The following is a 23,500-nucleotide window of genomic DNA, read 5'->3' as shown; positions in this document are numbered from 1 at the left end:
ATACTCCCATTTTTAAAGAGCGACTGGGGTTTTAGAGGACCCAGTCGCCAAATGCTGGGTGGGGAGAATCATCGTTCACCACCATTTTAGTTCAGGCGCCATTTTAAAGACATTAGGTTATTTGGAAGCCGGAAAGATGAAAAAGGAGCAATGCCCTCGCCGGGAATCCGATCACGGACCTCTGGAATACGCGTCCAGCGCGCAGACCACTACACTGCTAAGGCATGCTAAGAAGGCGGAAGAAATACTTTATAGAGTAACCATCAGAAATTTCTTGTAGTTACTTTAGATTTTAGACAAAAATTAAACTGGAAATTTTTTCTTTGTGTCATTAGTATTACTGTTTGGGTATGATTTGATAAATATTTATTAAGTAAAATTTAAAATTTAGATTTGTTAAAAGAACCTGTATCATTTCTGGGGGGGGGGAATTCGGCCCGTTAGCTGCTTTCAGATCGTGAAATCGGCCTGCGTGCAGGGATAAATATAATGAAAATGGCCTAACTTACGGGATAAATATAATGAAAATGAAAATGAAGCATTAACAGTGATATTAAACTTTACACCTAACAAAGGGAAATGAGTTTTTGATGAAAATGAAATTAATTTGACTGTTTAATTTAATTATATTAATTTGAATATATTATTAATATAATTATATTAATAGTATTAATTTGACTGTTCGCACAGACCTTAACATAACAACATTATACGTTGCCTGTGACAAAATCTGTAGCGAAATTCATACGAAATATAAAAATTATTAAGAAATTAACAATCTATTTCCCGTGTAATGAAGTATTAAACAATGAACTCAGATAATATAATAACAAGGAAATAAAATTAGCAAATGAGATCTGTTATATCATTAAAAGAAGTAAATAAACTACATCATTTCTTCTTAGTACTAAAGTATCATTACGATTCTATTAAACTATATTTGCAAGCAATGCAACAGGATAAAGATTCGTATCTGTTTTAAAATGGGTTAAAAATTATTTAAAGGTACTATTGTTTTTTTTTTTTTTTTTTTTTTTTTTTTTAATTAAAATCCAAAAATTCTTAACCAGCACTTAAATATTTGAATTAAAAATATTTAAGTGCTGGTTAAGGGTTTTAATTATACGTATTTTTATATATTTTTGTTATATACTAGAACCTACTTTTATTACGTTATTATTATTGTACTATTTTCTGTATTTTATATTTTTAATAAAATTGTAACTTTATTTATGACTTGCTGCGGTAACAAAACGTTTTCACTGAAAATAACTCCTTGGAGCAACTGGAAGATAGAAAGTGGCGAGTGATATCAAAGGAACCCAAAATTAAACTTTGCCTAAGGCCTTTCAGAAATTTAATCTAACAGTGTAAGGGGCTGCACAATTTTTTTATAATTAAAAAATATGATTTTTTTTGGTATAAAAAGCTATCTAGTATAATCAATAAATTCCTGTATAAGATTTGCTTGCTGCACTAGTAAAGTCATTACATTTATGGAAGCAGAAAAAATGAAAAATGAGCAGGGCTCTCGACGGGATTTGAACTCCCGAATTCCTGACGGACGTGATTTTAATTAAACCAAGAAGATACGCATTAAGAAAAAATACTTTATAATATTATTACTTGACTAATTACTTAGGCTAATACAAAAGACGTGAGACTTTAGGAGGCCGTTCTGAAAGGAAATTTATCTTCATATTAAATACATAGAGGAATCTCAGTTCAGATTTTATCTGCGACGCAAAGCACATTCTAATTTTAATTTCTCAAAGACTTAATAAATTAAATTTAATGTAATAAAATTCCCATTTGCTAAAACGATAGGTGCTAGGAGCAATTTTTTTATTTATATATCAAAATTAAAAAATTTCTTAATAAAAATTAAAATATCTTATCACAAAATTTGTCATTATTCGCTTTCCGAAATTATATACCCTTCCTTCTGCTGCTCACAGAATTGATTTTATCATACATTTATCGAAAATGATAGAGGAGCTTAAAAATCAAGTCAGAAGTAGTATAAAGTGTTATAAGAAATTGTTCCTAAAATTGTCATCTTACGATAATGAGGATACATATTTGAATTTAAAGAATATAAAAAATGTTAATATTTCACCAAAAAACTGAAAATTTCAGAACATATGTGACGAATTCAATCATTTCACTGTTTTGTTTAATTCTAAGTATGACAGTAGAACGTAATTGCAAAGCAAATAACTCTAAAACTGTAAAAGAAGTTTAAAATCAGCATTTCTTAGACGGAAAGAATTCTTTATTTCTAAATTTATTGGAAATATTGATTCTTAAAATTATAATAAATTTCTGTCGAAACGTGGCGCAAAAACCCTAAGTGATTAAACTCAGAAATTAAATTCATCTAATATAGTTCTTGCAACTAAATTCAACAAAAATTAATATTTAGCGATAAGGGTTTTAAAATGGCTAACCTGAGTTTTCTACCCACACACTACGTCAGATGAATTCTCAGACGCACGGAAAGCAGCTGCTTCTTGGTATTCAAGCCCCGCCTGCGACACCTAGAAAGCTCTAGAGAAACAGGTGGTGACGAGATTGTTGAATTAGCTGCTTTTGAAACACGACAGCTGTGATCAAGTCACGATTTTCTCGGTATAAAAGATGCTGCCGCACAACTGGAAACCATACATTCGAGAACGACCCAAAGCTATCATAAGCCATGGGGTGGCTAACTCGAATAGCTTTTGTGCTCTTCTTCACTTGCATGCAGGTTTATCCTGCCTTAGGAGCTTCAGCTGACATATGGGGGAACCCTAGCACGGCAGAAGGTTTACTACAGGCGTTTACGCAACAACTCCAAGGATCTGGGGCATTTTCGTATGACCAAATGGATGATATATCATCCATCAGCGATACCATTATGGACGCCATCGAGAGAAGTGCTCGCTCGAATAAAAGCTCCAAATCCAAGCTACAAGCTCTGAATATGGCTTTCGCCTCTTCAGTAGCAGAAATAGCTGCGTCTGGAGAGGGAGGACAATCCCTCTCGGTCAAAACTGGAGCAATTATTGATGCATTGGCAAGCGCATTTTTGCAGACCACGGGCACAGTAGATCAAGTATTCTTAAACGAAATGAACGAATTGATAAGTATGTTTACTCAAGCGAGTGTAAACGAAGTCTCCGGAACAGGAGGTGGTTATGGTGCAAGCGCATCCTCCGCAGCTGCTTCTGCCGCTGGTTTTACTGGAGCACCACAAAGTTATAGTGGTAGTTACAGACCTATTTCTAGTGCTGGTAGTTACAGACCTATTTCTAGTGCTGGTAGTTACAGACCTAGTTCTAGTGCTGCTGCCTCTGCTTCTGCTGAATCAGGTTCTGGGGCAGGAAGACAGCGGGAAGATTCTGGTGCTGCTGCCGCCGCTGCTGCTGCAGGAGGTATGTTTCACATCTCTCTCTCTCTCATCCATAACAGAAGTACCCTCCAAAATAAATTATTAAATTATTTAATTTGTAATTAAAGGTGTTTGCTTTCAAGCATGTAGAAAACGTCATATCCCTCACGATGTATTTGAATGTTAGGTATTTCTGAAGGGCAAAATATATGGTACATGATTTTGTTTGAAGATTTTGCTTTGATGAGCCTGTTTTATTCTAATATGCTTGAATCATTAATTATTTTATGATTTAATTAATAGTTATCTTGATCTAACAATTTGGCAATAATGTTGCATTTCGGCAGTATCTAGTTTCTAAATTGAGTAATATCTAAATTAAGTAGATATCTAAATTAAGTAGATTGTGTTTAAATCATTCTTCAATTCTGAGTGCCTTTAAATCATTCCTGAATTCTGTATTGTTCAACAATACATTTTTAGATTCACAATCATCCAGCTTCTTAACATTTCATTTTCTGAAGAGTCTTTTTTCCTAAAATTATTTCACCTGAATTTTTATCATTTAAAGAAGGAATCTCTCTTTATGAGTGTAAAAATTATTTTTCTAGAAAATGCTTCTGTGAGTTTTATTAAGTGGAAAGACAAAATTTGAGTTTGAAGATTTTGAAGACTATAGGTATTTTTGCAAATGAAATATTTTTAAATTAAAATCAAGCTTGAATTGAGTTTGCGATGAATCATATGTTTTGCAAAAGAAAATTATGAATGTTTCGCGTTTGAAAATAATGGAGGGCTATTATCAAATAAAACTGTCGGGTCTTGTTAACAAAATATTGCATGCGAATATTATTAGGGATTTTTAGGTCATTTATAGAGATGAACATGACCACTCTTCTATGAGATCAGACCAGAGCCATTCACTCTTTGAACTGAATTGGTTCTTTTTTATGATTCACTGCTCATCCTCGATGAAAAGACCTGGATGTTGGATTGAATCGAGAACGGTTAGGAAGGATGGAGCGAAGAGCGGAAGTAATCGAACGAACAGTGGGATCGAGAACTGTTAGCGAGAATGGAGGGAAGAGATTAAAGAAATGAACGAGCACTGGGATCGAAAGAATCGGCTCATTCTCAGGATGATTTACGATAGATATAAGATAATTTTCTTTGAACTGTATTTTTGAGTTTGCTTAAAACATTCTTTCTACATAGACCTAAAAAAATTTAGAATAAAAAAATGAAAATTTGAGAAATGATAAAAATTTAAACTCACATTTAATATGGGATAATAAACATTTTTTTCTTCACTAAAATGAGAATCGGGCATTCTTGGCACGCTTCCTACAAAAGTTGTCAGTGGACGAGCTCTAAAAGAACTACATGGTTTTCCCTTTTTACGTTTTGGGGCAGCGAGGACTTGACAAGAGAATAGAAAAGAGTGAAATGCCCACTGCCCAGGTCAGAGCCATTGTGTATGAAACTATTCAGAGAATGAATGCCGTTAATTTCTGGACTCATGTTTACACCGATGGATCAATGATTCAGTGAGGTACTGGAGCTGGTGAAGGAATCTATTTTAACCATTTGCATTCTATAAGGAAGTGTTAAGAGGTAATACCAGTTTTCATGCTTAAATTGAAGCTATATTTATTGCTCTGAATCAGATGAGAACTCGGAGGAGTAATTTCGCTCAGGCTGTTATTTTGTCCGACAGCAAAGCTGCTTTGCAGGCTATCTCCAACAACAAATTTTGCACTTCTAAACGAATTGACGAATGTAGGAAGTTTCTCAACACTCTGACTGATTAAATTGTCTTGCAGTTAATTCTTGCTCATCGTGGCACTGAGGGAAATGAAAGGGGCGATTTCCTGGCAAAGAAAGGAACTACTATTCTACAAACCATTAATAACCATATGGCTTTTAATTCTGTAAAACTCCTAATTATATTAGAATTGAAGAAGAGGTTTACCTCCTACCTATTAAATGAATCTAAGGGAAAGGTCTGGGAGTGTATCACCTGCTCAAGCCAGTTATTCCAGATTTTCTTTATCGATTCTTTTAGTCAGTGCGTGAACGAATAGTACATGTTCATGTCCGGATCCTGTACTGCATGACTGAGGGAATTATTTAAGCTACTTTTCAGAATGTAATCAAATCGTCTTCAATTCATTTGAATTTTCATTTCATTCGCATTCATCTATCATACTAACTGAGACATCTGTTCCTTCCTCGAGATTTTTTAACTTTCTTGTCACTGCAAAGCAAATTATCTTACGTAGCAAAGAACAAAATACATTTTATCTTTATACTTTTACTTATAAGTATACATTGAGAATTACTCTTATATCTACCATTGTTATAGGCAGTTCGATAAACATTAACCTGTGTTTTTCCTTTCTCAAATATAGGCTGTATGTGGTTTTTTATATAGCATTTTGTTAATCTGCATTTCTTTTTTAATTCTTAAACGGACATTTTCTGAATTGACATGCCGATTTTGATTTACTGAATTAAATTTTAGGTCTCAAATTACTCTCAAATGAATATTTTCTTTAAACAGCTCAAGCAAAATTTTTATGAATTAATATTCGAATCTCCTTCCGTAAACTGAATTGAATTTTGTCCATATTTGAAAATATCTCTTTTATAATTTAATTTTCTTCCTTCTTTCATAGTTAATATCTTATCGAGATTCATTCGAATTAATTCTGTCTTCATTTCTTATTTGTTAAATATATATATATATATATATATTTATATTTCAACTAAAATATTTTAATTATAATTTTAAAATTCTGCATGTCATGCTAAAGGTATTTTTTTGTCATATTTCACAAAATGAGAAATTCTTTAATCCACATTGAATTATTTACATTCAGAAATAAAAAGAGAATAATAACATTAGCAAATTTGAGAGATATTATAAAATTTTTATGAAATTTATTTATTTTTATTTGAGAATGGAAATTTCATAATAATATCTAAAAATTTCTCTTAGCAAAAATACATTGTTATTTTATGAACATGGTAAAAGATTGTTGGAAAATCGATAATCAAAACATAACAGAAAGGTTATCTTGCGAAAATCTCCGTACACTTATACGTAAATACAAATTTCTGTGATAGAAATTTGCACATATAGCATTTCTGTTAGATAGTATTTTTTAGGATATTTTGTAGCATGTATGATAGCTTTCAAACGCCTGATCTTTGATATAAATGTCATATATGTCCAACCAGCTTAGATTCTGAAAATTTTATTATCTTCCTGGTACATTAATGTAGTCTACATTTCCGTGAATTTTAAATATCTTCCTATTCTGCTTCCTTTCGGATAACTTATAATATATTAAGTTTGCGGTTAGATTTCTTTTTCTAATTATATCAATTCTAGCCTTCTCTCTCATTAATTTTAACAGTTTCTTAAAAATTAATTGGTGAAGTATTTGATAAGAACTTTATTTTCCATATAGTTCGAAATAAGGAGGTATATTTTAAAACTTCGATCTCAAAATTTCCTATTCCTTTTAAATATTATTTTACTATTAAATTCTTCCAAGATTAACACTTTTAATTGTGGTAGATGCAGCTGTGTAATAAGCCATTTGTACATAACATATTAATTGATACCACTGTAGAGATTCTTTGTAACTTACCACACGATATTTCTTAAATATCTTGTACGTTAAGTAATCGGAAAGGTTATTTAACGTCAACCCCATACTTTCTATTTAACGTTCAAATCCGCGAAGTAAATTAAGTTAACTTTTACGAGAATCAGAATGTCACGCACGAAAAACAAACTTTTATTAGGTATCCCAAAATGATGTGATTTTTTGGCCGAATAAATCAAAGTTCATAATACTGTTCTGGAACACTTGTCCGTTTCCCAACTTAACTGTCACGAAAAATTTCGAAACGATTGTTCGTCGAATTATGAATAAGATTTAGTATGTTTATTAACGTTGAGTGACACTTAAATAAAAAGTTCGTGTCTTTTAAAGGGTATGGAGGCAGAGGATACGGTCGTGGCTACGAAGGTGAAGCCGGTGCTTCTGCTGCTGCATCTGCCGGTGGAGCAGGACGTGGTGCAGGCGGTGAAGGAAGAGACGCTGGAGCTGCTGCTGCCGCTATGGCTGCTGCTGCTGCTGCAGCCACTGCTGGACAAGGTGCTTACGGAGGCAGAGGTGGAGAGGGTGCTGGCGGTGCCTCTGCTGCTTCTGCTGCTGCAGGAGGAGGTGGACCTGGAAGACAAGGCGAAGGAGCTGATGCCGCTGCCGCCGCCGCTGCCGCAGCAGCGGCTGCCGCTGGAAGTATGCAGTTCCGCCCTATTTCATTCAAAAACATAATGAATTTTAAACATAATCCTACTTTGAGTTCTATATTATTACAAGCGCTTTACGCAAAACGCTAATTACTCTACTAATTGCTTTACCCTACAGTAATTCCTACCTAGTCGGAAAACCTTTCTAAATGGCACCATCTTTTTGTTAGCTTTATTTTCAACCGATTTCGATTCATGAAATCATGTCTTGGATTCTCAGTGGTTACTCGGAACCACAATACTGTTTAAAATACAATCTAACTCTATTGATATGTGTATGCAATAGACGCCGAAAAACTTTCTTTCGCATTTCATTTTTAAAAATATTTCTGAATATGTTTTAAAGTAATTTTTATTGTCGAAATTCTTAATATTTAGCTATCGTTCCTGCTCGAGTGCAAGTCTGCCTCAGTAAATCGGTAAATAAATTCGACTTCTAAATAGTCCGTTTTTTATAGACGTGCTTAGCTTGTACGAATTGTATGCTCAATATTACTTGATATTAACAGTATATTTAACGCAACTGACGAATTTAGTGCAAATAATTTATACCTCTGCAGCGAGACTCAAATCAGTTAAACCGTAATATCTATCAGGATATGCAGCTCAATCTATTTTGTGAATTTGCCAGATGTTTCAAACTACGTAGAGAAACAACATATAATTACCCTTAATTTCACTAGGTGATTAAGAATTTCATAATATGCACCATTGTTTCTTTTATTTTAGTGTCCGAAACGCATTTAACTAGAGTAATTTGCGGAAGAAACGCCGCGGCGTTTACGTGTTTAAAACTTAAATTTTCAGCGTGTGCAGCGTTTCTACCCATGCGGCGTTTAGGTGCACTTAAAATAAAATATTTCCTATGATTGTAATTGTACATAGATTGGATGGCCTTGTCATTGTGCAAAGATAGGTGCTGTTCCCACACAAAAGACCACTCAATTGCTTTTTTTCGAACGTTATTTTGTTTACGTTCTTTCCCTTGAACGGATCTACATGTATTATTCACCCTAAACGAGATCTCAGAACAATAACATTCTTCCCCCTTTCAAATCAATATTCTCATCAGTTCGAATAGTCTCTCTCGTCTGCCATTCGATGAATCTTCCAGGACCCATCCTCTCCCCACGCCTGCCTTTTCTGCAATTTTTTTCAAAGGCGGACACGACTCCACCTGCCTCGCAATAACGAACTCTGACGTATTTCCCCTTCAGCCATGAATGGATTTTTCTTGGCATTCTGCCAAATACAAATGCCATCAGTTAGGGTACAAGTACTTGTTGGATAGTTTTTAATTAGGGAGCGGAAAATTTTTGAAAATGTCTCTAAACGGCACAGAAGATATACATTGCTTACTTTTAATTTATTTTTGAGTTATGGTTTCATTTCATGCATTTTTCTTAACTGGTATGTCATATATCAGGACTTAGGTTGAGTTTTTGAATCTATAAGGCCCACGACGATGTCACGCACAATTTAATCTATTGCGGCGTTTACGCTGATGCCGCGTTTCTGCGTAATTCTAATTGTTTTCCAGACATTTTTCTCGAGCGCGGAGTTTACGCTGATGCGGCCTTTCTTCTGGAAATTACGGTAATTTTATTGTCGAAATTTTTAATATTTAGCTATCGTTCCTGCTCGAGTGCAAGTCTGCTTCAGTAAATCGGTAAATAATTTCGACTTCTAAATAGTCCATTTTTTATAGACGTCCTTAGCTTGTACGAATTTTCTGCTCAATGTTACTTGATATTAACAGTATATTTAACGCAACTGACGAATTTAGTGCAAATAATTTATACCTCTGCAGCGAGACTCAAATCAGTTAAACCGTAATATCTATCAGGATATGCAGCTCAAACTCTTTTGTGAATTTGCCAGATGTTTCAAACTACGTAGAGAAACAACATATAATTACCGTTAATTTCACTAGGTGATTAAGAATTTCATAATATGCACCATTGTTTCTTTTATTTTAATGTCCGAAACGCATTTAACTAAACTTGAAGTACTTTGTCCCTTTTAAACAGATTACAACAAGCCTGAGGAAGAACACGTAACTGGACATCTGTGCGAATAATTAGTTCCGGATTTTAAAGTTTGCTCTCTGACTTAACACCATGAACTTGACACAGATAGATCTTTTATATAAATGTCATATATATCCAACCAGCTTAAATTCTGAAATTTTATTATCTTCTTGGTATATTAATTAAATCTACATTTCCGTGAATTTTAAATATCTTCCCATTCGATTTCCTTTCGGGTAAACTATAATATGTTAAGTTTGCGGTTAGACCTCTTTTTCTGATTATTTCAATTCTAGACTGCTGTCTCATTAATTTTAACAGTTTTTTAAAAACTAATTAGTGAAGTATTTGATAAGAACTTAATTTCCGTATAGATCGAATTAAGGAGGTATATTTTAAAACTTCGATCTCAAAACTTCCTATTTCTTTTAAATATTACATTACTATTAATTTCTTCCATAATTAACACTTTTAATTGTGGTAGATGCAGCTGTCCAATAAGACATTTGTACATAACATATTAATTTATACCAGTGAAAAGATTCTTTGTAACTTACCACACGATATTTCTTAAAAAGTTTGTACGTTATGTAACTGGAAAAGTTATTTAACGTCAATCCCATACTTTCTATTTAACGTTCGAATGCGCAAAGTAAATTAAGTTAACATTTACGAGAATGTCACGCACGAAAAACAAACTTTTATTATTTATCCCAACATCATGTGATTTATGGCCGAAAAACTCAAAGTTGAAAATATTGTTTTGAACGATTGTCCGTTTCCTAACTTAACTGAACGGAAAAATTTCGAAACGATTGTTCATCAAATTATGATAAGATTTAGTATGTTTACTAACGTTGATTGAACATTAAATAAAATGTTCGTGTTTTTAAAGTGTATGGAGGCAGAGGATACGGTCGTGGCTACGAAGGTGAAGGCGGTGCTTCTGCTGCTGCATCTGCCGGTGGACCAGGACGTGGTGCAGGCGGTGAAGGAAGAGACGCTGGATCTGCTGCTGCCGCTATGGCTGCTGCTGCTGCAGCCGCTGCTGGACGAGGTGGTTACGGAGGCAGAGGTGGAGAGGGTGTTGGCGGTGCCGCTGCTGCTTCTGCTGCTGCAGGAGGACGTGGACCTGAAAGACAAGGCGAAGGAGCTGATGCCGCTGCCGCCGCCGCTGCCGCAGCAGCGGCTGCCGCTGGAAGTATGCAGTTCCGTCCTATTGTCCTATTTCATTCAAAAACATAATGAATTTTAAACATAATCCTACTTTGAGTTCTATATTATTACAAGCGCTTTACGCAAAACCCTGATTACTCTATTAATTGCTTTATCCTACAGTAATTCCTATCTAGCCGGAAAAGCTTTCTAAACGGCATAATCTTTCTGTTACCTTTATTTTCAACCGATTGCGATTCATGAAATCATGTCTTGGATTCTCAGTGGTCACTCGGAACCGCAACACTGTCCAAAATACATTCTAACTCTATTGATATGTGTATGCAATAGACGCCGAAAAACGTTCTTTCACATTTCATTTTTAAAAATATTTCTGAATAAGTTTTAAAGTAATTTTTATTGTCGAAATTTTTAATATTTAGCTATCGTTCCTGCTCGAGTGCAAGTCTGCCTCTGTAAATCCGTAAATAATTTCGACTTCTAAATAGTCCGTTTCTTATAGACGTGCTTAGCTTGTACGAATTGTCTGCTCAATAGTACTTGATATTAACAGTATATTTAACGCAACTGACGAATTTAGTGCAAATAATTTATACCTCTGCAGCGAGACCCAAATCAGTTAAACCGTAATATCTATCAGGATATGCAGCTCAATCTATTTTGTGAATTTGCCAGATGTTTCAAACTACGTAGAGAAACAACATATAATTACCCTTAATTTCACTAGGTGATTAAGAATTTCATAATATGCACCATTGTTTCTTTTATTTTAATGTCCGAAACGCATTTAACTAGAATTGAAATACTTTGATCCCTTTTAAACAGATTACAACAAGCCTGAGGAAGAACACGTAATTGGACATCTGTGCGAATAATTAGTTCCGGATTTTAATGCTTGCTCTCTGACTTAACACCATGAACTTGACACAGATAGATCTTTGATAGAAATGTCATATATGTCCAACCAGCTTAAATTCTGAAATTTTATTATCTTCCTGGTATATTAATTAAATCTACATTTCCGTGAATTTTAAATATCTTCCCATTCAATTTCCTTTCGGGTAAACTATAATATCTTAAGTTTGCGGTTAGACCTCTTTTTCTGATTATTTCAATTCTAGACTGCTGTCTCATTAATTTTAACAGTTTTTTAAAAACTAATTAGTAAAGTATTTGATAAGAACTTAATTTCCGTATAGATCGAATTAAGGAGGTATATTTTAAAACTTCGATCTCAAAACTTCCTATTTCTTTTAAATATTACATTACTATTAATTTCTTCCAAGATTAACACTTTTAATTGTGGTAGATGCAGCTGTCTAATAAGACATTTGTACATAACATATTAATTGATACCAGTGAAAAGATACTTTGTAACTTACCACACGATATTTCTTAAATATTTTGTCCGTTATGTAACTGGAAAAGTTTTTTAACGTCAATCCCATACTTTCTATTTAACGTTCGAATGCGCAAAGTAAATTAAGTTAACATTTACGAGAATGTCACGCACGAAAAACAAACTTTTATTATTTATCCCAACATCATGTGATTTTATGGCCGAAAAACTCAAAGTTGAAAATATTGTTTTGAACAATTGTCCGTTTCCTAACTTAACTGTGTGGAAAAATTTCGAAACGATTGTTCATCAAATTATAAATAAGATTTAGTATGTTTACTAACGTTGATTGACCCCTAAATAAAATGTTCGTGTCTTTTAAAGTGTATGGAGGCAGAGGATACGGTCGTGGCTACGAAGGTGAAGGCGGTGCTTCTGCTGCTGCATCTGCCGGTGGAGCAGGACGTGGTGCAGGCGGTGAAGGAAGAGACGCTGGAGCTGCTGCTGCCGCTATGGCTGCTGCTGCTGCAGCCGGTGCTGGACGAGGTGGTTACGGAGGCAGAGGTGGAGAGGGTGCTGGCGGTGCCGCTTCTGCTTCTGCTGCTGCAGGAGGACGTGGACCTGGAAGACAAGGCGAAGGAGCTGATGCCGCTGCCGCAGCCGCTGCTGCAGCTGCGGCTGCCGCTGGAAGTATGCAGTTCCGTCTATTGTCCTATTTCATTCAAAAACATAATGAATTTTAAACATAATCCTACTTTGAGTTCTATATTATTACAAGCGATTTACGCAAAATCCTGATTACTCTAATTATTGCTTTATCCTACAGTAATTCCTATCTAGCCGGAAAAGTTTTCTACACGGCATAATCTTTTTGTTACCTTTATTTTCAACCGATTGCGATTCATGAAATCATGTCTTGGATTCTCAGTGGTCACTCGGAACCGCAACACTGTCCAAAATACATTCTAACTCTATTGATATGTGTATGCAATAGACACCGAAAAACGTTCTTTCACATTTCATTTTTAAAAATATTTCTGAATAAGTTTGTAATTTTTATTGTCGAAATTTTTAATATTTAGCTATCGTTCCTGCTCGAGTGCAAGTCTGCCTCTGTAAATCCGTAAATAATTTCGACTTCTAAATAGTCCGTTTCTTATAGACGTGCTTAGCTTGTACGAATTGCCTCTCAATATTACTTGATATTAACAGTATATTTAACGCAACTGACGAATTTAGTGCAAATAATTTATACCTCTGCAGCGAGACCCAAATCAGTTAAACCGCAATATCTATCAGGATATGCAGCTCAATCTATTTTGTGAATTTGCCAGATGTTTCAAACCACGTAGAGAAACAACATATAATTGCCCTTAATTTCACTAGGTGATTAAGAATTTCATAATATGCACCATTGTTTCTTTTATTTTAATGTCCGAAACGCATTTAACTAGAATTGAAATACTTTGATCCCTTTTAAACAGATTACAACAAGCCTGAGGAAGAACACGTAATTGGACATCTGTGCGAATAATTAGTTCCGGATTTTAATGCTTGCTCTCTGACTTAACACCATGAACTTGACACAGATAGATCTTTGATATAAATGTCATATATGTCCAACCACCTTAAATTCTGAAATTTTATTATCTTCCTGGTATATTAATTAAATCTACATTTCCGTGAATTTTAAATATCTTCCCATTCAATTTCCTTTCGGGTAAACTATAATATCTTAAGTTTGCGGTTAGACCTCTTTTTCTGATTATTTCAATTCTAGACTGCTCTCTCATTAATTTTAACAGTTTTTTAAAAACTAATTAGTGAAGTATTTGATAAGAACTTAATTTCCGTATAGATCGAATTAAGGAGGTATATTTTATAACTTCGATCTCAAAACTTCCTATTTCTTTTAAATATTACATTACTATTAATTTCTTCCAAGATTAACACTTTTAATTGTGGTAGATGCAGCTGTCTAATAAGACATTTGTACATAACATATTAATTGATACCAGTGAAAAGATTCTTTGTAACTTACAACACGATATTTCTTAAATATTTTGTACGTTATGTAACTGGAAAAGTTATTTAACGTCAATCCCATACTTTCTATTTAACGTTCGAATGAGCAAAGTAAATTAAGTTAACATTTACGAGAAGGTCACGCACGAAAAACAAACTTTTATTATTTATCCCAACATCATGTGATTTTATGGCCGAAAAACTCAAAGTTGAAAATATTGTTTTGAACAATTGTCCGTTTCCTAACTTAACTGTGTGGAAAAATTTCGAAACGATTGTTCATCAAATTATGAATAAGATTTAGTATGTTTACTAACGTTGATTGACCCTTAAATAAAATGTTCGTGTCTTTTAAAGTGTATGGAGGCAGAGGATACGGTCGTGGCTATGAAGGTGAAGCCGGTGCTTCTGCTGCTGCATTTGCCGGTGGAGCAGGACGTGGTGCAGGCGGTGAAGGAAGAGACGCTGGAGCTGCTGCTGCCGCTATGGCTGCTGCTGCTGCAGCCGGTGCTGGACGAGGTGGTTACGGAGGCAGAGGTGGAGAGGGTGCTGGCGGTACCGCTGCTGCTTCTGCTGCTGCAGGAGGACGTGGACCTGGAAGACAAGGCGAAGGAGCTGATGCCGATGCCGCTTCCGCCGCCGCTGCCGCGGCTGCCGCTGGAAGTATGCAGTTCCGTCCTATTGTCCTATTTCATTCAAAAATATAATGAATTTTAAACATAATCCTACTTTGAGTTCTATATTATTACAAGTGCTTTACGCAAAACCCTGATTACTCTAATTATTGCTTTATCCTAGAGTAATTCCTATCTAGCCGGAAAAGCTTTCTAAACGGCATAATCTTTTTGTTACCTTTATTTTCAACCGATTGCGATTCATGAAATCATGTCTTGGATTCTCAGTGGTCACTCGGAACCGCAACACTGTCCAAAATACATTCTAACTCTATTGATATGTGTATGCAATAGACTCCGAAAAACGTTCTTTCACATTTCATTTTTAAAAATATTTCTGAATAAGTTTTAAAGTAATTTTTATTGTCGAAATTTTTAATATTTAGCTATCGTTCCTGCTCGATTGCAAGTCTGCCTCTGTAAATCCGTAAATAATTTCGACTTCTAAATAGTCAGTTTTTTATAGACGTGCTTAGCTTGTACGAATTGTCTGCGCAATATTACTTGATATTAACAGTATATTTAACGCAACTGACGAATTTAGTGCAAATAATTTATACCTCTGCAGGGAGACCCAAATCAGTTAAACCGTAATATCTATCAGGATATGCAGCTCAATCTATTTTGTGAATTTGCCAGATGTTTCAAACTACGTAGAGAAATAACATATAATTACCCTTAATTTCATTAGGTGATTAAGAATTTCATAATATGCACCATTGTTTCTTTTATTTTAATGTCCGAAACGCATTTAACTAGAATTGAAATACTTTGTTCCCTTTTAAACAGATTACAACAAGGCTGAGGAAGAACACGTAATTGGATATCTGTGCGAAAAATTAGTTCCGGATTTTAATGCTTGCTCTCTGACTTAACACCATGAACTTGACACAGATAGATCTTTGATATAAATGTCATATATGTCCAACCACCTTAAATTCTGAAATTTTATTATCTTCCTGGTATATTAATTAAATCTACATTTCCGTGAATTTTAAATATCTTCCCATTCAATTTCCTTTCGGGTAAACTATAATATCTTAAGTTTGCGGTTAGACCTCTTTTCCTGATTATTTCAATTCTAGACTGCTGTCTCATTAATTTTAACAGTTTTTTAAAAACTAATTAGTGAAGTATTTGATAAGAACTTAATTTCCGTATAGATCGAATTAAGGAGGTATATTCTAAAACTTCGATCTCAAAACTTCCTATTTCTTTTAAATATTACATTACTATTAATTTCTTCCAAGATTAACACTTTTAATTGTGGTAGATGCAGCTGTCTAATAAGACATTTGTACATAACATATTAATTGATACCAGTGAAAAGATTCTTTGTAAATTACCACACGATATTTCTTAAATATTTTGTACGTTATGTAACTGGAAAATTTATTTAACGTCAAGCCCATACTTTCTATTTAACGTTCGAAAGCGCAAAGTAAATTAAGTTAACATTTACGAGAATGTCACGCACGAAAAACAAACTTTTATTATTTATCCCAACATCATGTGATTTTATGGCCTAAAAATTCAAAGTTGAAAATATTGTTTTGAACAATTGTCCGTTTCCTAACTTAACTGTGTGGAAAAATTTCGAAACGATTGTTCATCAAATTATGAATAATATTTAGTATGTTTACTAACGTTGATTGACCCTTAAATAAAATGTTCGTGTCTTTTAAAGTGTATGGAGGCAGAGGATACGGTCGTGGCTACGAAGGTGAAGGCGGTGCTTCTGCTGCTGCATCTGCCGGTGGAGCAGGACGTGGTGCAGGCGGTGAAGGAAGAGACGCTGGATCTGCTGCTGCCGCTATGGCTGCTGCTGCTGCAGCCGCTGCTGGACGAGGTGGTTACGGAGGCAGAGGTGGAGAGGGTGCTGGCGGTGCCGCTGCTGCTTCTGCTGCTGCAGGAGGACGTGGACCTGGAAGACAAGGCGAAGGAGCTGATGCCGCTGCCGCCGCCGCTGCCGCAGCCGCGGCTGCCGCTGGAAGTAGGCAGTTCCGTCCTATTGTCCTATTTCATTCAAAAACATAATGAATTTTAAACATAATCCTACTTTGAGTTCTATATTATTACAAGCGCTTTACGCAAAACCCTGATTACGCTATTAATTGCTTTATCCTACACTAATTCCTATCTAGCCGGAAAAGCTTTCTAAACGGCATCATCTTTTTGTTACCTTTAATTTCAACCGATTGCGATTCATGAAATCTTTTCTTGGATTCTCAGTGGTCACTCGGAACCGCAACACTGTCCAAAATACATTCTAACTCTATTGATATGTGTATGCAATAGACGCCGAAAAATGTTCTTTCACATTTCATTTTTAAAAATATTTCTGAATAAGTTTTAAAGTAATTTTTATTGTCGAAATTTTTAATATTTAGCTATCGTTCCTGTTCGAGTGCAGGTCTTCCTCTGTAAATCCGTAAATAATTTCGACTTCTAAATAGTCCGTTTGTGATAGACGTGCTTAGCTTGTACGAATTGTCTGCTCAATATTACTTGATATTAACAGTATATTTAACGCAACTGACGAATTTAGTGCGAATAATTTATACCTCTGCAGCGAGACCCAAATCAGTTAAACCGTAATATCTATCAGGATATGCAGCTCAATCTATTTTGTGAATTTGCCAGATGTTTCAATCTACGTAGAGAAACCACATATAATTACCCTTAATTTCACTAGGTGATTAAGAATTTCATAATATGCACCATTGTTTCTTTTATTTTAATGTCCGAAACGCATTTAACTAGAATTGAAATACTTTGATCCCTTTTAAACAGATTACAACAAGCCTGAGGAAGAACACGTAATTGGACATCTGTGCGAATAATTAGTTCCGGATTTTAATGCTTGCTCTCTGACTTAACACCATGAACTTGACACAGATAGATCTTTGATATAAATGTCATATATGTCCAACCACCTTAAATTCTGGAATTTTATTATCTTCCTGGTATATTAATTAAATCTACATTTCCGTGAATTTTAAATATCTTCCCATTCAATTTCCTTTCGGGTAAACTATAATATCTTAAGTTTGCGGTTAGACCTCTTTTTCTGATTATTTCAATTCTAGACTGCTGTCTCATTAATTTTAACAGTTTTTTAAAAACTAATTAGTGAAGTATTTGATAAGAACTTAATTTCCGTATAGATCGAATTAAGGAGGTATATACGAGTATTTAAACTTCGATCTCAAAACTTCCTATTACTTTTAAATATTACATTACTATTAATTTCTTCCAAGATTAACACTTTTAATTGTGGTAGATGCAGCTGTCTAATAAGACATTTGTACATAACATATTAATTGATACCAGTGAAAAGATTCTTTGTAACATACCACACGATATTTCTTAAATATTTTGTACGTTATGTAACTGGAAAAGTTATTTAACGTCAATCCCATACTTTCTATTTAACGTTCGAATGCGCAAAGTAAATAAAGTTAACATTTACGAGAATGTCACGCACGAAAAACAAACTTTTATTATTTATCCCAACGTCATGTGATTTTATGCCCGAAAAACTCAAAGTTGAAAATATTGTTTTGAACAATTGTCCGTTTCCTAACTTAACTGTGTGGAAAAATTTCGAAACGATTGTTCATCAAATTATGAATAAGATTTTATATGTTTACTAACGTTGATTGACCCTTAAATAAAATGTTCGTGTCTTTTAAAGTGTATGGAGGCAGAGGATACATTCGTGGCTACGAAGGTGAAGGCGGTGCTTCTGCTGCTGCATCTGCCGGTGGAGCAGGACGTGGTGCAGGCGGTGAAGGAAGAGACGCTGGATCTGCTGCTGCCGCTATGGCTGCTGCTGCTGCAGTAGCTGCTGGACGAGGTGGTTACGGAGGCAGAGGTGGAGAGGGTGCTGGCGGTGCCGCTGCTGCTTCTGCTGCTGCAGGAGGACGTGGACCTGGAAGACAAGGCGAAGGAGCTGATGCCGCTGCCGCCGCCGCTGCTGCAGCAGCGGCTGCCGCTGGAAGTATGCAGTTCCGTCTATTGTCCTATTTCATTCAAAAACATAATGAATTTTAAACATAATCCTACTTTGAGTTCTATATTATTACAAGCGATTTACGCAAAATCCTGATTACTCTAATTATTGCTTTATCCTACAGTAATTCCTATCTAGCCGGAAAAGTTTTCTAAACGGCATAATCTTTTTGTTACCTTTATTTTCAACCGATTGCGATTCATGAAATCATGTCTTGGATTCTCAGTGGTCACTCGGAACCGCAACACTGTCCAAAATACATTCTAACTCTATTGATATGTGTATGCAATAGACACCGAAAAACGTTCTTTCACATTTCATTTTTAAAAATATTTCTGAATAAGTTTGTAATTTTTATTGTCGAAATTTTTAATATTTAGCTATCGTTCCTGCTCGAGTGCAAGTCTGCCTCTGTAAATCCGTAAATAATTTCGACTTCTAAATAGTCCGTTTCTTATAGACGTGCTTAGCTTGTACGAATTGCCTCTCAATATTACTTGATATTAACAGTATATTTAACGCAACTGACGAATTTAGTGCAAATAATTTATACCTCTGCAGCGAGACCCAAATCAGTTAAACCGCAATATCTATCAGGATATGCAGCTCAATCTATTTTGTGAATTTGCCAGATGTTTCAAACCACGTAGAGAAACAACATATAATTGCCCTTAATTTCACTAGGTGATTAAGAATTTCATAATATGCACCATTGTTTCTTTTATTTTAATGTCCGAAACGCATTTAACTAGAATTGAAATACTTTGATCCCTTTTAAACAGATTACAACAAGCCTGAGGAAGAACACGTAATTGGACATCTGTGCGAATAATTAGTTCCGGATTTTAATGCTTGCTCTCTGACTTAACACCATGAACTTGACACAGATAGATCTTTGATATAAATGTCATATATGTCCAACTAGCTTAAATTCTGAAATTTTATTATCTTCCTGGTATATTAATTAAATCTACATTTCTGTGAATTTTAAATATCTTCCCATTCAATTTACTTTCGGGTAAACTATAATATCTTAAGTTTGCGGTTAGACCTCTTTTTCTGATTATTTCAATTCTAGACTGCTCTCTCATTAATTTTAACAGTTTTTTAAAAACTAATTAGTCAAGTATTTGATAAGAACTTAATTTCCGTATAGATCGAATTAAGGAGGTATATTTATAAACTTCGATCTCAAAACTTCCTATTTCTTTTAAATATTACATTACTATTAATTTCTTCCAAGATTAACACTTTTAATTGTGGTAGATGCAACTGTCTAATAAGACATTTGTACATAACATATTAATTGATACCACTGAAGAGATTACTTCTAACTTATCACACGATATTTCTTAAATATTTTGTACGTTAGGTAACCGGAAAAGTTATTTAACGTCAATCCCATACTTTCTATTTAACGTTCAAATGCGCAAAGTAAATTAATTTACATTTACGAGAATGTCACGCACGAAAAACAAACTTTTAATTTTTATCCCAACATCATGTCATTTTATGGCCGAAAAACTCAAAGTTGAAAATATTGTTTTGAACAGTTGTCCGTTTCCTAACTTAACTGTGTGGAAAAATTTCGAAACGATTGTTCATCAAATTATGAATAATATTTAGTATGTTTACTAACGTTGATTGACCCTTAAATAAAATGTTCGTGTCTTTTAAAGTGTATGGAGGCAGAGGATACATTCGTGGCTACGAAGGTGAAGGCGGTGCTTCTGCTGCTGCATCTGCCGGTGGAGCAGGACGTGGTGCAGGCGGTGAAGGAAGAGACGCTGGAGCTGCTGCTGCCGCTATGGCTGCTGCTGCTGCAGCCGCTGCTGGACGAGGTGGTTACGGAGGCAGAGGTGGAGAGGGTGCTGGCGGTGCCGCTGCTGCTTCTGCTGCTGCAGGAGGACGTGGACCTGGAAGACAAGGCGAAGGAGCTGATGCCGCTGCCGCCGCCGCAGCTGCGGCTGCCGCTGGAAGTATGCAGTTCCGTCCTATTGTCCTATTTCATTCAAAAACATAATGAATTTTAAACATAATCCTACTTTGAGTTCTATATTATTACAAGCGCTTTACGCAAAACCCTGATTACGCTATTAATTGCTTTATCCTACAGTAATTCCTATCTAGCCGGAAAAGCTTTCTAAACGGCATCATCTTTTTGTTACCTTTAATTTCAACCGATTGCGATTCATGAAATCTTTTCTTGGATTCTCAGTGGTCACTCGGAACCGCAACACTGTCCAAAATACATTCTAACTCTATTGATATGTGTATGCAATAGACGCCGAAAAATGTTCTTTCACATTTCATTTTTAAAAATATTTCTGAATAAGTTTTAAAGTAATTTTTATTGTCGAAATTTTTAATATTTAGCTATCGTTCCTGCTCGAGTGCAAGTCTGCCTCTGTAAATCCGTAAATAATTTCGACTTCTAAATAGTCCGTTTTTTATAGACGTGCTTAGCTTGTACGAATTGTCTGCTCAATATTACTTGATATTAACAGTATATTTAACGCAACTGACGAATTAAGTGCAAATAATTTATACCTCTGCAGCGAGACCCAAATCAGTTAAACCGTAATATCTATCAGGATATGCAGCTCAGTCTATTTTGTGAATTTACCAGATATCTCAAACTACGTAGAGAAATAGCATATAATTACCCTTAATTTCACTAGGTGATTAAGAATTTCATAATATGCACCATTGTTTCTTTTATTTTAACGTCCAAAACGCATTTAACTAGAGTTGAAATACTTTGATCCTTTTTAAACAGATTACAATAAGCCTGAGGAAGAACACGTAATTGGACATCTGTGCGAATAATTAGTTCCGGATTTTGAAGCTTGCTCTCTGACTTAACACCATGAACTTGACACAGATAGATCTTTTATATAAATGTCATATATATCCAACCAGCTTAAATTCTGAAATTTTATTATCTTCCTGGTATATTAATTAAATCTACATTTCTGTGAATTTTAAATATCTTCCCATTCGATTTCCTTTCGGGTAAACTATAATATGTTAAGTTTGTGGTTAGATCTCTTTTTCTGATTATTTCAATTCTAGTTTTCTTTCTCATTAATTTTAACAGTTTCTTAAAAACTAATTAGTCAAGTATTTGATAAGAACTTAATTTCCGTATAGATCGAATTAAGGAGGTATATTTTAAAACTTCGATCTCAAAACTTCCTATTTCTTTTAAATATTACATTACTATTAATTTCTTCCAAGATTAACACTTTTAATTGTGGTAGATGCAACTGTCTAACAAGACATTTGTACATAACATATTAATTGATACCAGTGAAAAGATTCTTTGTAACTTACCACACGATATTTCTTAAATATTTTGTACGTTATGTAACTGGAAAAGTTATTTAACGTCAATCCCATACTTTCTATTTAACGTTCGAATGCGCAAAGTAAATTAAGTTAACATTTACGAGAATGTCACGCACGAAAAACAAACTTTTATTATTTATCCCAACATCATGTGATTTTATAGCCGAAAAATTCAAAGTTGAAAATATTGTTTTGAACAATTGTCCGTTTCCTAACTTAACTGTGTGGAAAAATTTCGAAACGATTGTTCATCAAATTATGAATAATATTTAGTACGTTTACTAACGTTGATTGACCCTTAAATAAAATGTTCGTGTCTTTTAAAGTGTATGGAGGCAGAGGATACGGTCGTGGCTACGAAGGTGAAGGCGGTGCTTCTGCTGCTGCATCTGCCGGTGGAGCAGGACGTGGTGCAGGCGGTGAAGGAAGAGACGCTGGAGCTGCTGCTGCCGCTATGGCTGCTGCTGCTGCAGCCGCTGCTGGACGAGGTGGTTACGGAGGCAGAGGTGGAGAGGGTGCTGGCGGTGCCGCTGCTGCTTCTGCTGCTGCAGGAGGACGTGGACCTGGAAGACAAGGCGAAGGAGCTGATGCCGCTGCCGCCGCCGCTGCCGCAGCCGCGGCTGCCGCTGGAAGTATGCAGTTCCGTCCTATTTCATTCAAAAACATAATGTATTTTAAACATAATCCTACTTTGAGTTCTATATTATTACAAGCGCTTTACGCAAAACAATGATTAACTCTATTAATTGCTTTATCCTACAGTAATTCCTATCTAGCCGGAAAAGCTTTCTAAACGGCATCCTCTTTTTGTTAGCTTTATTTTCAACCGATTGCGATTCATGAAATCTTTTCTTGGATTCTCAGTGGTCACTCGGAACCGCAACACTGTCCAAAATACATTCTAACTCTATTCATATGTGTATGCAATAGACGCCGAAAAACATTCTTTCCCATTTCATTTTTAAAAATATTTCTGAATAAGTTTTAAAGTAATTTTTATTGTCGAAATTTTTAATATTTAGCTATCATTCCTGCTCGAGTGCAAGTCTGCCTCAGTAAATCGGTAAATAATTTTGACTTCTGAATAGTCCGTTTTTTTAGACGTGCCTAGCTTGTACGAATTGTCTGCTCAATATTACTTGATATTAACAGTATATTTAACGCAACTGACGAATTTAGTGCAAATAATT

General features: G+C 35.0%; 1 protein-coding gene across 5 annotated transcripts; it reads left to right on the top strand.

Annotated features, from left to right (window-relative positions):
• The first annotated feature begins 2,652 nt into the window (after window positions 1-2,652).
• LOC146996022 (uncharacterized) lies at window positions 2,653-23,058 on the top strand. Of its 5 annotated transcripts, XM_085822713.1 has the most exons (9): window positions 2,653-3,416; window positions 7,381-7,689; window positions 10,626-10,931; window positions 12,630-12,935; window positions 14,628-14,933; window positions 16,632-16,937; window positions 18,642-18,947; window positions 20,639-20,938; window positions 22,637-23,058. In XM_085822713.1, exons 1-9 carry the CDS (start codon window positions 2,699-2,701, stop codon window positions 23,041-23,043), a joined length of 3,264 nt encoding a protein of 1,087 aa, XP_085678839.1. In that variant the 5' UTR covers window positions 2,653-2,698; the 3' UTR covers window positions 23,044-23,058. The 5 variants fall into 5 exon arrangements, with proteins under 5 accessions (XP_085678839.1, XP_085678841.1, XP_085678840.1 ...); XM_085822715.1 differs by lacking the exon at window positions 7,381-7,689; XM_085822714.1 differs by lacking the exon at window positions 14,628-14,933.
• The last annotated feature ends 442 nt before the right edge of the window (window positions 23,059-23,500 follow it).

Source organism: Stegodyphus dumicola, chromosome 8 (genome assembly GCF_044657685.1).
Source record: "Stegodyphus dumicola isolate Sdum_Otavi_A_Nest chromosome 8, ASM4465768v1".
In the NCBI taxonomy this organism is placed as follows: Eukaryota; Metazoa; Arthropoda; class Arachnida; order Araneae; family Eresidae; genus Stegodyphus; species Stegodyphus dumicola.
Note: the sequence above shows the minus strand (reverse complement) of the source record. Positions and strands in the feature narration are given on the sequence as shown.